Source organism: Neltuma alba, unplaced genomic scaffold, assembly GCF_004799145.2.
Source record: "Neltuma alba isolate B1F8T4 unplaced genomic scaffold, ASM479914v2 tig00012437_pilon, whole genome shotgun sequence".
NCBI lineage: Eukaryota > Viridiplantae > Streptophyta > Magnoliopsida > Fabales > Fabaceae > Neltuma > Neltuma alba.
The window spans coordinates 11253-26530 of record NW_021636919.1 but is presented as its reverse complement, the minus strand read 5'-3'; the positions used below and the strand labels follow the sequence as shown (position 1 = coordinate 26530).

The following is a 15278-nucleotide window of genomic DNA, read 5'->3' as shown; positions in this document are numbered from 1 at the left end:
GTATCCTTCTATTTGTTCCTATTATTCTAGCCCTTAAATGCCTAGGAATATCCTTACTCCTATTTACTAAATTACTAGATGTGATACTGGTTAAACTATGCTGCTGTTTTATATATGTGTACAAAGGTTATAAATAAAAATTAAAGGTTATGTCATGATGTTGTTCCTTTTGTAGTTGAAAAGAAATAACAAGTATAGTGAGGACGAGACGTAACATACAAATAGGGAAAGGACTGAACAGGCCCCTATTGACCCGATTCAAATAATAATGAACCGATTAGAGGAATAACAAAAAATGATACAAGAGTTATGAGCAACCTAAGCTCGTTAGGAACAAGAAAAGGATGCTGTAATAGCAGTAGCAGTAATAGTAGCCATAGCACAGTTACAACGACCTGAGCAAGGAGCAACTAGGATAGTCTAACAAGTCCAACCCTAAACCCAGGAATCGATAGTAGAGCAAGCAAGGCCTGTAAAGGAACCAAATAATTTACAATAGTGGATTTCGCACTTTTGCAAGCATAATCCACCAGCATTTGAGGGCACACTAGATATGCAAATAGCCAAAGACTGGATTACCCAGTTAGAGAAAATGTTTAGAGTGATGGATTGCTCATTTGAGACTAAAGCACAGATGGCAATCTACAAGTTAGAGGAAAAAGCTAATAGGTGATGGAAGAACTCAGAGATAGACCTTCAAGCTGTTGAGACCCCGATCACTTGGGAATCTTTTAAGGACCAGTTCTTCTAGAAGTATTTTCTTAAATCAGTGCGGGATAAGAAAGAAGCTGAATTTCTCACTATAAAGCAAGCGGAAAATGAACCTTTCGATGAGTATTTGGCAAGATACATTAAGTTATCTTGGTAATCTACCTATCTGCAACATATGAATGATGAATAGTGGTTCACTAAGAAAACGATTAGGGGCCTAAGACTAGAGCTAAGAGAAAATGTAGCCTCAAGGAAAATTAAACATTTCAGTAAAGCAGTGGAAGCCTACCGAATCACTGAAAGTAGTTAGAATTATTATGGTCATGCTAGGATAATGTAACATCTCGAAAATCTTAACCCTGAGATGAAAGGAATTAAATAGATCAAGGGCTAGTTGAGGTAGAGGAAATTATAGCTAGCACCAGTATGAATTTTGAAATCCGGATAAAGGCCAGACTGATATTTTAAATATCGTTTAAAGAAATATTTAATTGAGAATTTAAGTTAGAAATTCTCAAAAATTCTCAAAAAATTATGAAAAATAGAAATAAAGGTTAAGAGACTATATTTGAGGTCCAAAGGAATTATTAGAAGGGAAATAAATAAATGTAGAATTTTCTATATTTACAGGAATTTTTGGTTATACTGATTAAGAGTAACCAAAAGTTAATTATGAAAAATATTTAGAGGCCTCAATGATTTTGGAAAAAAATATAGGAAATTATCTTGGAGGATTATAATAATTTAAATAGCCACTCTTATGTACAAAATTCATCCATGCCATCACAATCTTACAGAAAGAAAGTCTTGTCTAGTCCTTAGGATCATCTAGCTAAAACTTCAGAAATAGTTACTCCATTGACGGAGTCATGGGTAGTATTTTTTGATGAAGGCTCTTTCTCCGTGAAACCTCTTCCAACAGAAAATGCAGGTTGTGTTGGCCTTGGAAGGTTCACTGAGTCACTTGCAAGCATAAGTACTACACTTGACATTGTTGGTCTGTCTGCTACATCTTCTTGCACACATAAGAGGCCGATTTGGATGCGCTTGAGAACTTCAGAAGGTTCAAATGACCTTTCTAATATTGGATCCATTAGGTCCAAGCCCTTCCCTTCACACCAGAGCCTCCATGCCTACATGGTAAATGCGTTTTTAGGTTAGATTAAAAAGCAAATTTTATAAGAAAAATGCTTTAAGTTTTAGTTAGTTTTTCAAGTAGTTGGTTTAGGATTTTTTCAATAAAATTATGGCCCATGGAGCAATGTTTCTGAAGTCATCAAGGATATTTCAATTGCTTGAAAGGAAAAGGCATATTTTGTTTTTTCAAAGTTGGAATCAGATCTTGGCCTAAGAAGATGAATTGTGTTGTTACTGTTCAAAAGCTTGAAAATTCCAATTGATTTGTTCCCTGTGGTATATTGTCGAGGAAGAGAGGCAGTCAGAAAGCATACATATATGAGAAGGCTTTGATCGTGCTCTGAAAGGTAGAATCTACCATTCTTTTTTCCACTAATGATTTCTAGTAGGAGAACACCAAAGCTAAATACATATGATTTTATTGAAAACAAGCCTTCCATAGCATATTCTGGAGCCATGTAACCACTGCTTAGAATAAAAATAAATAAATCAATATAGTTAATTTTATGTTGTGTATTCATATGAAAATATTGGCTTTCAAATGCTATAACAATAACAGAAGGCGTTATAAATTGAACTTACTAGGTACCCACAACTCTGATAGTATTTGCTTGCCTTTGGTCGCCTCCAAAAACTCTTGCTAATCCAAAATCTGAAATTTTTGGATTCATTTCATGGTCTAACAGTATATTACTAGCTTTTAGATCCCTATGAATAACCCTTAGTCTAGAGTCTTCATCGAGATACAAAAGTCCTTTTGCAGTTCCATTAATGATGCTCAATCGCAGCTTCCATTCCAGCTGGGAACGCTTCTCCATATCTGAAAGCAATAAAATTATAAGAATTGCAGAGTCTGTTGATACCCAGATGAAATGGGATTAATGAGAAAAAGTTGAACGGCAAATTTTTATAAATATAAAATGCCACCCATACCCAATAGGGATGTTTGTAAAAATTTAGTGAAACTCAAAAGAAGTATGTGTAACTTACCGAAGAGGTGAAAATCGAGGCTAGAATTAGGCATGTACTCATAAACAAGTAGCTTTTCATTTTGCTCAATGCAGCAAGCTAACAATCTCACAAGGTTCCGATGCTGCAATTTTGCAATCAATATCACTTCATTCTTTAACTCTTTTAATCCTTACCCTGAAGTTTTTGACAGCCTCTTTACTGCTATTTCCTTCCCATCAGGTAAAACACCCTGTAACCATCATTTTTTTTGCTTTCAAACGTAAGAAAGTTGAAAGAGAAACAATTAAACTTGAATAAATCTGATTTATCTTTGAAGTTTTCAAGTTTATAGTCACATCCTCCTTGCTTTGAATTTTGCAAAGCTACTGTCTTTCAAAGGAGAGATTTTACCTTGAGCAATTTTTTTACCTTAGAAACTTCAAGTAGCCTGATCCAATAATGCAAAATTACCTAAAGATTAATGACCTTTTCAAAGCTTAATATAAGAGATGTTAGTGCAAATTTTTTCTTTTTACGGGGATCCAAGTAGTGTGAAGAAACCTCTCCTAAGAGCCAAGTTGGAAGAACTAACATATAAAGTATTTCATACAATTTCAATTGGAACTAAGTATCCCATACATTATCACCATCAATTTCCTCCTATGGAGAGTTGATGTCTTGGAAGGCACTTACTGTGCCACTTCATTCACCTTCTATGTTGACTAAAGTTGCCAACTTACAAACTCCGATGCTAATGGATGGGCATCTTAAAGTTGAGAACTCTTCAACATAAGTTAGATATTGAGATAGGAGGACTAACTTGCTTAAATACTCTAGTACAATATCTCATTAACCTGGTCTCCGAAATCCCATAACCTAGTCTGGTCTCCCTTGATTTCAAAATTTTAAGTGTAGGATTAGGTTAAAGAAAGTTCTAACATAAACTAAATCTAAGAATGTTGGGAAGGTGGAGAAGGTGAAAATAACTTCAATAAGCAAGTGTATGTAGTATGTAAATTCAGTACCTTGTATACAGAGCCAAATCCACCTTTTCCCAATTTACATTCTTCAGAAAAGTTACAAGTAGTTTGAAGAATAGTTTTCAGGGACATTATCGGAAGGTCAGTACTCATAGAATTCTCTTCGTCAGTTTGATCCTGAGAAAATACTGGATTTAGCCCATCTTCCTGCACTGCTTGTTTGTCTGCAATCATTGTTATCAAGCATAATAAGACAATAAAAATTTATGCCCCATTTGTTGAATGAAATTCTTGAAGACTTTTCACTTAGAACTTAACCTTTTTTCTTTCTCAAGAACCTGAAGTAGATTGTGCAGAAAACCAGTAGAGCTAGTACTACTACTACACTTATAACAACGATAACTCTAAGCATTGACCTGTTACTACTTTCCTCACCTGCAAAATTGCAAAATAAATAAAAAAAATAAAATTGCAGCCTATTTTTTTCAAGGTTTTCTGACCTGGAAAGTAATTTACAAGAGGTTCATCTTTAGTTTTCACATGCTCACTGACAATGAAAGATGCAAACGGATTTGCATATACAATCAAACTTTTGATGACTATTTTTAGAATATCTTCAAGAAAAGAGGTTATTTTCACGTTTATGTCAACATATCATATTATTTACAAGTTGTGAATAGCACAATTTATTTTCTGAGTTCCATGAAATGCACAAAACTGCACCTACTATATCATGAAAGAAACAAAATGGTACCTGGCTGGGGCGTTGGAGCAATCAACCCAGTATCATTTACAAAGAAAGGCTGAGTCTCATACATAACAATACAGCTAGGAGAAAAGATTCTCCAAACCCTCTTGCCTTCACAGCAATTCTCAACTTCTTCAAGCATATTGCTCAGACATGTTCTGCACTCTTCACTGGTTATGTCTCTGCTGCACTGAACCCAACCATACCTTTTCTGGGTGCCATTTATGTTGAACACGTGTGTCCCAAACATCAGGTTTGTCTCTGAACCTGTCTGTATCAAACCGTTCATCAGAATCCTAGCGTCACTGTCGAACTCTCCTGCACTCGTTAAGTTTTGTGTTGCATCAAACATGGGAATCCGAGGCCTTAGAGTTAGATTGCCGAAGAAATCCTCGTTGGAGTACCTATTTAATACTAGCAGAATTTCTTTCATGAATCAAGTCGGTGACATAAATTCATGTAATCAATACAAATGGTATAATTATAGTCTGATCATGATGATAAATTCTTATCTTATACATTCAAGAAGATTAATACCATCTTTAGTCCCTAAAATTGGACTTCGTTTTGGTTTTCATTCTTGAAACTTGAAACCAATAGTCTTGGTCCTTAAAATTTGACCTTATTTTGGTCCATCTAAAAACACTAGTTTCAAACTTTAGAGACTACAAATGGTATCAACCAGTATTCCAGATATAAATTTTGATTGACAACTTCTTGCTTAAGTAGACCCATATACAAGTTACTTACAGAAATATAAATTTAACAGGATATACTGAGAAGGCAAAATGGGTGCCATAAAACTGCAGTAGCATTATTGGGACAATGCTGTTGGATCAATCTGCTAGAATCTTGAACACAAGAATGACATAAACTTGAATTCACATCCCCTCTACAAAGATAAAGTCCATACACCTTATCTTTATCACTACCTGCAGTTCTGTTACCAAATCCATTGCCGGTTGAAGCATCAAAAAAAAGTGAAGATATGAGATTCTTGAGATTGCTTTGGTATTTGCTTGATGGAGCCACACCACTTCGGTCCAAACATGCATATCTATAATCAAGCGGCTCTGCTTCTTGTTCTGCGCTTGTAGTGTTGGTCTTGCAGATGGATTTAGTATTATTGAGCTGAAGCTGGTTGTATGGGCTGCAATAAGTAATAAGGAGAGAAAGTGGAAGAAGAAGAATGAGAGCAGAAACGAGGATTTGTGTGCCATGATTGTTATTACCATGATAGTTTGTGTGATATTTGTGGGAGTTTAAGGAGGGATTTATTTAGTTTTGTAAAGATGATAGAATTTTCAAAGGTTTGGAGTTTATGAGCCGTCAAGGAACGTAGTGGGTGGGTGATGGCTTGATTCTTTTGACCATGTTGAGAATAGATTTTTTTTTGGGAAAATGACAACAAAATACCACCTGAATTTCAAAAAGACAAATAAGGCACCTGAATAAGCAAAATGACAAATAGGGCACTGGGTACCAATCTGGAATTCAAATTTTTGGCCAAAAGACTGAAATGCCCTTATTAGTGAGGTAAAAGGAAGTGAAACTGAAACAAAAATAAACATAGGAGCACCGGTTGAGCTGCACATAAAGAAGGAAAGAGGAATGCTGGAGCAACACATTAAAGTTGAAAAGAGGTAAGTTTAAGTCGGTAGTCTTTGGAAATGGTATAATCTTACTCCTCCGCATCACCATTTTGTTGGGATTGCTGATTTAATAGATTTTGGTTGTGGGCAAGAGGGTTTGTAGCAAGAGAGAGAGTGAACATGTCGCATTACGTGATGGTGGGGTTTGGGTAGTTCTTTTTTGTGTCTGCTTTATGGCGCAATGGTGGGGACGGGTGTGTTGGAATGAGGTTTTATACTTTATATTGACTATTTCGAATGACGTAGCGGAAATAAAAAAAGGTGGCAAGCAATTACGTAGACGTAAGTTTGCGTGAAGTTTGCGTTCAGGTGGTGAACGTTGTTAAAATCAATAATAGAGTTGTGAAACCCTATAATAAAGTTGCGAATAGAAGAAAAGTTTCTCTCTGTGTGTTTTGGGTGTCACGTATATTGATGGAAACTAATTGGCAGAGAAGTTAATTTTTTATTATTTAATGTTGTTTGCTGCAGGTTAGCAAGTGGTGATGTCTTGTAACATTGTATCAACATCTTCAAAAAGACTTGCTTGTTATTTTCACTTAGATGGGAAGTTTGTAGAAAATGACGATGGCGAAGTTAAATACTGTGGTGGGACTGTCAGAGTAAGAGTAATAAATGAGGGTACAAAACTTGAAGATTTGAGGACAATGATAGGAGAATGGTTCAGCATGGATTGTCATGGCTGTGATATTAAATACACTTCGAGTTTTGATGAGAGGGTATTGGTAGATCTTATAGATGATGGTGAAGTTGATAATCTATTTTAATATAATGATCGTAATGCACATATTTATATAGCACATAAAGGTAGTGACAATGTGGAGGAAGGAATGGGTTATCCAGAAACGTAAGTGAGAAATTTTTTTTTGTGGTTATGAAAGTTGATAATTGTTGTAATATTGTAGTAAATCTCTTAACAACAGTGGTAATTATAAATGCAGGATCTCAAGAATGGTAGAACTGTCAGAACAAAGTGATGAGCCTACGTTAGAGGGAAATGCTTTGGAAAATACAAGTTCTGGAGGCAGTGAAAGACCTAATGTAAGCTTGCCATACGGAGTAGTGAGTACACCTACACCTTTGCTGGAGATGAATTCTTTGAAATGGAAGAAATTGTTGTTAGGACGGAACCAAACTTTTGCAAATGCAGAAGATTTCAAGAAGAAAGTACGTAAGTTCAATATTGCAAACAAGTTTGAGTACAAGTATGTGAAAAATTGTAGGGAAAAAAATATATGTGAAATGTAGTGTTGAAGGTTGTCCGTGGAGGATAAGTGCAGGAGTGGGTAGAAAGAGTACTCCCTTTTTACGTGTGGCAACATTCATAAATGAGCATGCTCATAATGCACAAGACAATCTTCGTGTGGAATATTGTGGTTCAACTAGCTTGACAGCATCAATCATCACTGATAAGTTAAATGATCACATAGACAGGCGTCCAAATGATATAAGGAAGACTTTGGAAAGAGATTATGGTGTGAAGTTGACATATAAACAAGCATACAGGGCGAAGCAAAAAGCTTTAGAGGACATACATGGCAGGCCTGACCAGTCTTATATGCTTATTCCATGTATATGTGAATGGTTGAAGGAAACAGATAACAAAACTGTGGCCATATGGGTAGGTAATACTAATAACACATTTGAGCGTGTATTCATAGCATATGGGTGTTGTATTACTTTATAGCTGGTGCTAGACATGTACTGTACATTGATGGATGTCATTTAAGTGGACCGTATAAGGGGATGTTATTGTCGACCTCTGCTTATGATGCTGACAATGAATTGTTACCTTTTGCGATTGCTATTGTAAAGGGAGAGACACTTGAGGATTGGACATGGTTCTTATACATGATTAAGGAGATAGTTAGGTCAATGGAATTGACAATTGTGTCAGATCGACACAATGCAATAATAGGTGCTGTGCAAGCAATATTTGGTGGTGAGAGGCATGCATACTATTACAGACATGTTAAGGAAAACTTCAGTACACAAATGATTAAATTAAATAGAGGAAAGAGGAAGACTAGTGGGAAAACAAGGGAGGAGGGACTGTAATACCTGGATGCCATTGCATATGCAAGGCTTGACACCGAGTTTGATGGTGCAATGGATAACATGAGAAAGTTCAATCCACAATTATTTGAGTAGCTTCTTAATCATGGTGATGTTGAAAGGTGGGCCTTAAGTAAATTCCCATTTAAACAGTGGGATAACATCACAACAAACCTTGCTAAGTCATTCAATGCTTGGATGTTGAAAGAGAGACGATATAATGTTGCCCAACTTATACATGAGCATCATGAGAAAGTGGCAAAGAAGATGTATGCAGCAAGCATAGCAATGAGTAATTGCAAAAATGGTGTAGGCCCAAACATAGATGTAAAATTGGTGGACAATGTTGTGAGATCAGCACGTATGTTGAGTGTACCTTATGGAGGAGGTAGGGTGTGTGTCCATACAGCAAAAGGAGCTGTACATGTTGATCTTGGTCTAGGCGAATGTACTTGTGCAGCTTGGCAAATGTCAGGCATTCCATGTCCCCATGCCTGTGCAGCTATTAAGGTTGTGAATTGCAATGTGTATGATTTTGTTGATGAATGCTACAAGATTATATCGCAGCAAAAGATTTATGGCAGGACTATGATTCCAGTGGTGACAGTAGACATGCCAAATCCTAACAATTACTAGGTGGAAAATATAGCAAGTCAAGTGTTCTTGGCACTGCCTTTGACTAATTGACCACCAAGAAGGCCTAAAATAAAAAGACGAGAGTCACAGTTCCAAAATAGGAAGATATACCATTGTAGCACATGCCAACAAGTTGGGCACACAAGAAGAACATGCAAGAATCCAAACCCAAGTTGAAGTTAGATGTCAATAGATATGGTGATTTTTTGGTGTAAATACTATTGCGTGAATGGTAAATTCCATTGCACATGTAGTTAGTATGAAAGTTAATGGTTCAATGTTTACCATGATGTACTTGAGGTGCAGTCATTTGAATATATGTAATGTATCTCTTATATTGCTGCTGGTTTTTGGTAAATACTGTTGTGTGAATGGTAAATTCCATTGCACGTGTAGTTAGTATGAAAGTTAATGGTTCAATGTTTACCGTAATGTACTTGAGGTGCAGTCATTTCGATATATGTAATGTATCTGCTGTCATATTGCTGCTGGTTTTTGGTAAATACTGTTGCGTGAATGGTAAATTCCATTGCACGTGTAGTTAGTATGAAAGTTAATGGTTCAATGTTTACCGTGATATACTTGAGGTGCAGTCATTTGAATATATGTAATGTATCTGCTGTCATATTGTTGCTGGTTTTTGGTAAAATTCAGCATCGAATTGTATTGTTCATGACAAAAAATCTGTCCAGCCCGCCAAAAGGTTGTTAGACCTAGTATACAAGTAGTAAATCGCACTGACAAAGTTGTAAATACCACTATGTGTTTTGCAAAATTCATCGCCGAGTTGTATGGTTTTAAAACCAAAGTTGCCCAGCCCAATAAACATAAGGCTGCAAAACCCAATATACAAGTAGTAAATAGCATTGTGAAAGTTGTAAATCCCACTATGTGTTTTGCAAAATTCGCCGCCGAGTTCTATTGTTTTAAAACCAAAGTTGCCCAGCTCAATAAACATAAGGCTGCAAAACCCACTATAGAAGTAGTAAATCTCACTGTAAAAGTTGTGAATCCCACTATGTGTTTTGCAAAATTCACTGCCGAGTTATATGGTTTTAAAACCAAAGTTGTCCAGCCTAATAAACATAAGGCTGCAAAACCCAATATACAAGTAGTAAATAGCATTGTGAAAGTTGTAAATCCCACTATGTGTTTTGCAAAATTCACCGTCGAGTTGTATGGTTTTAAAACCAAAGTTGCCTAGCCTAATAAACATAAGGCTGCAAAACCCAATATACAAGTAGTAAATAGCATTGTGAAAGTTGTAAATCCCACTATGTGTTCTGCAAAATTCATCGCCGAGTTCTATTGTTTTAAAACCAAAGTTGCCCAGCGCAATAAACATAAGGCTGCAAAACCCACTATAGAAGTAGTAAATCTCACTGTAAAAGTTGTAAATCCCACTATATGTTTTGCAAAATTGACCGTCAAGCTGTATGGTTTTAAAACCAAAGTTGCCCAACCCAATAAACATAAGGCTGCAAAACCCAATATACAAGTAGTAAATAGCATTGTGAAAGTTGTAAATCCCACTATGTGTTTTGCAAAATTCACCACCGAGTTCTATCGTTTTAAAACCAAAGTTGCCCAGCCCAATGAACATAGGAATGCAAAACCCACTATACAAGTAGTAACACTCACTGTGAAAGTTGTTATTCCCACTATGTGTTTTGTCAAACTCAGCGTGGAATTGTATGGTTTCTGAAAAGAAGGTTGCCGAGAGAAAACCAGAAGGTTGCAAAACCCATTACAAAAGTTGTATAACTCACTGTGAAAGTTGTAAATCCCACTATGTGTTTTGCAAAATTCACTATCTAGTTGTATCGTTTTAGAACCAAAGTTGCCCAGCCCAATAAACATACAGTTGGAAAACCTACTGAACAACTAGTAACATTCACTGTAAAAGTTATTCCCACTATGTGTTTTGTCAAACTTAGTGTGGTATTTGTGTTTTTGTTGAGAAAAGTTGCCCTGCCTCTCAAAACAGGTTGTCAAACCCCTTGAAAAAGTGGTCAAATTCACTTCGACAGTTGTAAATCTCATCACATGTGTAGTAACACTACGGGAAAATGGTTTAACATTACTTGAAAATGAGGCACCTTTACATTCCATGAAAATAGTTTGCAAATCCCCTTACATACATAACTTTAACTAAGACATCATTTAACTTAGACAGCGCAATTTAGTGCCGTGACGCATGCTGCTTTTTCCTCGATGTGGGTTCTGCGGATGACAGCAATTTCAATGCTTCTTCACTCCTTGAATTGAGCTCATGATTAACAAGCCACCACATTAGGTTTCGTCAGAAATCAGCAACATGTTCCTCACTGTAGTCAAGCGTCACACCGGGCTCCCATTTGCTCAACCATATTAAAACATGAACGTCACAGTCTCACCTGCACATGGCAACAATGTCCATGAGTGAAACACGAAGTAGCATTCATACATTATTACATCAACAAGTAATACCACTCACAGATTGTTTTGTTGAGGAATAAGGGCCCAAATAATGTCACTCATCTGCTTGTTTCCAATGGTATTGGGCTTTACTATCTCAATCATATCATAAAATCGATCCCTCTGCACAACACATACTTGCATTTGTAAATAATTTGATAAACAAACAGCATCTTACACAAGAACAGTAACAATATTCTTACACATCCGGTGATCACAGTCATCATATCATCATCAGCTGCACCTTTCTTCTTACTCTTCTTAGCAGGAAAACTTGGCTTCATTTAGTCCAACACATAAAAATTCATTGTCTTAGGCTCAAGCACAAGACAAAACCAGTGAGCACCAACAAGTGTAGGTCCAAATATCAAGTCACAGTCTCCTATGTTGTAACCGACATATTCAGGCAGAAACTGCTTTTCTCGTTTTCTAGCATCCCACCGAGATTGGTTCGCAGCTAGTATTGCCTGTAGTATTGAATGATTAGTCATGTAGTAGTAATTATTTTGTAAACATCTTAGCAACCTTACCATAAAGTCAGCATCAAATATGTGTCGCTTCACTTCTCCTTCGCTCTTCATATCAGCCAGTAAAGTCTTGCACACAACTAACATGAGCTGTTTGCAAGTAAATTTTAGTTTTTCTCACAAGTATACATGAGCATCAAATATAGCCCAAGATCACAATACTAACTTACCCGGTTACCTATTCTCTCAATTCCTCCAAGTGTCCTTAGCTGATCTCGAGTGATATCCTCGTCAGATATTTTAACTAAATGCCTAAAAATGTGTTCCCAGTATCATTATGTGTGTAGTTAATCAGTAAACAACCAATAAGTAATATCATTCACAGTCATGCGAGTAGTAACTTACATGTCACCCTCCTGACTTGAACATATGCGGGATATCATGTTAAAAAACTTGTCCTTTTCCTCCATATTCCTCTTTTTCCTCTTAATAGGCATTGTCAAAATCCATGGAGAATTTATGGCCGACTTCACCTCCCTTTGTGATCTCCTAGGCTGTGCATTCTTGTCCATGGGGGAAACATCAAGGGAATCCATATTTCCAACTTGTATTCCTTCTTCCTCAACATCAATCATGTCGGCCTCGTCCGAGTCATCTCCATGATGAGGTACGTGTCCTGAGTGGAGTCCATCATCATCATTTGCCTCATTTTTATCATCACCTCCCTCGTTATCATCATCACCATCATCAGCTTCATCTTCTCTCTTATATTCATCTCCAACTTCACTAGGGCCTTCATCTCCCACAGTACGATTTTCCTCCATCGTTATGTGTACCTTATGTAGCTCGTCCTCTACTGCACTAACAAGTCTCTTGTAGCTTAAATCAATTACAGCTATCAACTTTTGATGTAAGCTCTGCAACTCCTGCATCATATTATTAAAAAAGGTCAAACACTTTATCTTGTTAATGCACATTGAAATTACCAAGCAAAGCACACACCGAGTGTAAGTCAGCGACACTTCTCCTTGTTCTTTCCTTATCTCCAACCCTAACTTTCGAGCCCTTCTCCTTATACAATAGGCCTCCATTGCTCCGCCTTTCTTTCTGTCATCTCTTTTATCCTCTCATCAGTCCATAATTGAATAGCACTTATTGGCCCATCTCTAACAGATAATTTTGCTTCAATTACATCTATATATAACATAAGCTAAACATTCTAGTACTACATAAATATAGACAATGACAGAACAACTTCAATATGAATAAATCAAACTAATACAACTGTGATTGCTATTGGATAGCACTGAATAATTTGTTCATAACACTACATAATCTATGATAGTAACACTTGCATTTGATTAGATCATAACTATATTTAATTAAAAAAAACCAAAAGAATATATGGATAATTTTGCTTCAATTACATCTATATATAACATAAGCTAAACATTCAGAAAGTCAGTCAGTTACTATTATCTATAATTCTGTAGAAATCCCGATATAATAGGAACCCCGATATGTTAGGCAGATCTCTAGGAATTAATTGTAAATAGCATAGAATTTAAACTGTAAATGATTTCCTGATTGTAATCGCATGATTCTCGGCCTCACCATTAATGGGTCCAGATTCGGTTTGCTGTATATATGTTGATGTTCAGATTGAATAAAACATACGGAAGAATTCTCTCCACTGTCTCGTCTTCTTCATGGTATCAGAGCTGGGGGGGATTCGTCTACCTCTTCCGAAACCGAGATGGCGTCCAGTCCTACGCGTCGTGCAGTGACCGAGTCTGAAGGTTCCTCCAACCTAAATGGGTCCCCGCGTGTCGCGACCAATAGCTTAGAGGCGTTGACCGTCCTACTCGTCCCAGAAAGATTGTACGGCGAGAATTATCGTGAGTGGGCACAATCTGTTAAACTTGCGCTTGCTAGCCGAAATAAATTGGGGCACATCACCGGCGAATCAACTGAACCACCATCGTCGAATCCCAAGGCATTGTCACTGTGGAAGTCCGAGAATGCGCTGGTTTCTTCTTGGTTAGTAAACACAATGTCCCCATCAATTAAAAGGTGCTTTATGTTTCTTCCATCGGCCAGCGACATTTAGGAGGCTGTGCGAGAAGCCTATAGCGATGGAGAAAACATCTCACAAGTCTTTGAATTAAAGACAAAATTGTGGCAGTTGAAACAAGACACCTGAAGCCTAAGTGAATATTATCTCGAGAAGACCCCGGCAGGAGTTAGATCTTATGAGTGAAGAAGAATGGAGCTGCACTGATGATGCTATAAAATCCAGAAAGAAGATAGAGAAGGAGCGTTTGTTTGAACTCCTTGCAGGCCTCAAAACATCCTTTGATGATGTCCGAGGGCGCATTCTAAGTCAGGAGCCCTTACCCTCAGTCCGTGAGGCATTCGCTATATTGCAGCGAGAAGACTCAAGGAAAAAGGTGATGTTGAAGGGGGACCAACCTCTACAAATTTCTCCGCTAATCCCTACAGTGGAGTCCTCTGCCCTCGTTGTCTGTTTAGAACAGCGTAATAACAAACCTCGTCCCACATGCAATCACTGCAAGAAAACATGTCACACCAGGGATACATGTTGGGACCTCCATGGAAAACCTCCAGATTGGAAACCCAAGAAGAGTCGGGGTCGGGGTTATGTTGCCGAAGTCACCAAAGAAGGTAACCCCAGCACTTTTGCTCAACTCAGTGATCAACTAAGCAAGGTTATAGAAGTACTCACTTCTCTACAGAGTAACCAACACCCACGAAAACAACCCACGGCAACCATTGTCAAAAGAGGTAATTTCTTCAAGGCATTAGCCACCATTAAAGGTATGAGTTCTGGAAATTGTTGGATAATTGACTCGGGTGCATCTGATCACATGACTAATGATGTCTCTTTATTCTCATCCTATACCCCAATCACAACACGGATTACAATTAAGATAGCTGATGCTTCTGATTCTAAAGTAGCAGGCCTTGGGAGTGTTAAAATCTCTGCTACTCTCACACTACACTTTGTTTTGCATGTGCCAAATTTAAAGTGTAATTTAATATCTGTAAGCCAATTGGCCAAAGATGAACGGTGCCATGCTAATTTCTTTGCCACTCATTGTATTTTTCAGGACCTGTTGACGGAGATGACGATTGGCACTGCGAAGGTGTTTGATGGGCTTTACTACTTGGATGAAAGTAATAATCAACGTGTTAGTTCATGTAATAAAGTGTCTCTCCCTAGGACTAGTGAATTGGAGTTATGGCACAAACGGTTAGGATACCCAAATATTCATTATATGTCTCAAATGTTTCCTTCTATTTGCTCTAATAAAAATTGCACCCCATTTTATTATGACTCTTGTGAGCTTGCCAAACATCGACGCACTTCCTTTCCAAGTGTTCCATATCATGCATCCAAACCTTTCACAACAATACATAGTGACTTGTGGGGTCCCTCACGTGTACCAAATCGTACCCACTC

The 15278-nt window shown here is 37.3% G+C and overlaps 1 protein-coding gene and 1 pseudogene across 1 annotated transcript; both read right to left on the bottom strand.

Moving 5' to 3' along the window:
• Positions 1-1489: 1489 nt before the first annotated feature.
• Positions 1490-2306, bottom strand: LOC114727075 (G-type lectin S-receptor-like serine/threonine-protein kinase SRK). Its single transcript, XM_028913808.1, has 2 exons — positions 2163-2306; positions 1490-1844 (listed from the first exon to the last, which is right to left on the bottom strand). The coding sequence occupies exons 1-2, from the start codon at positions 2304-2306 to the stop codon at positions 1536-1538; spliced, it is 453 nt and encodes a 150-aa protein (XP_028769641.1). The 3' UTR covers positions 1490-1535.
• A 27-nt stretch (positions 2307-2333) lies between these two features.
• Positions 2334-5155, bottom strand: LOC114727074 (cysteine-rich receptor-like protein kinase 25; annotated as a pseudogene).
• Positions 5156-15278: the final 10123 nt, after the last annotated feature.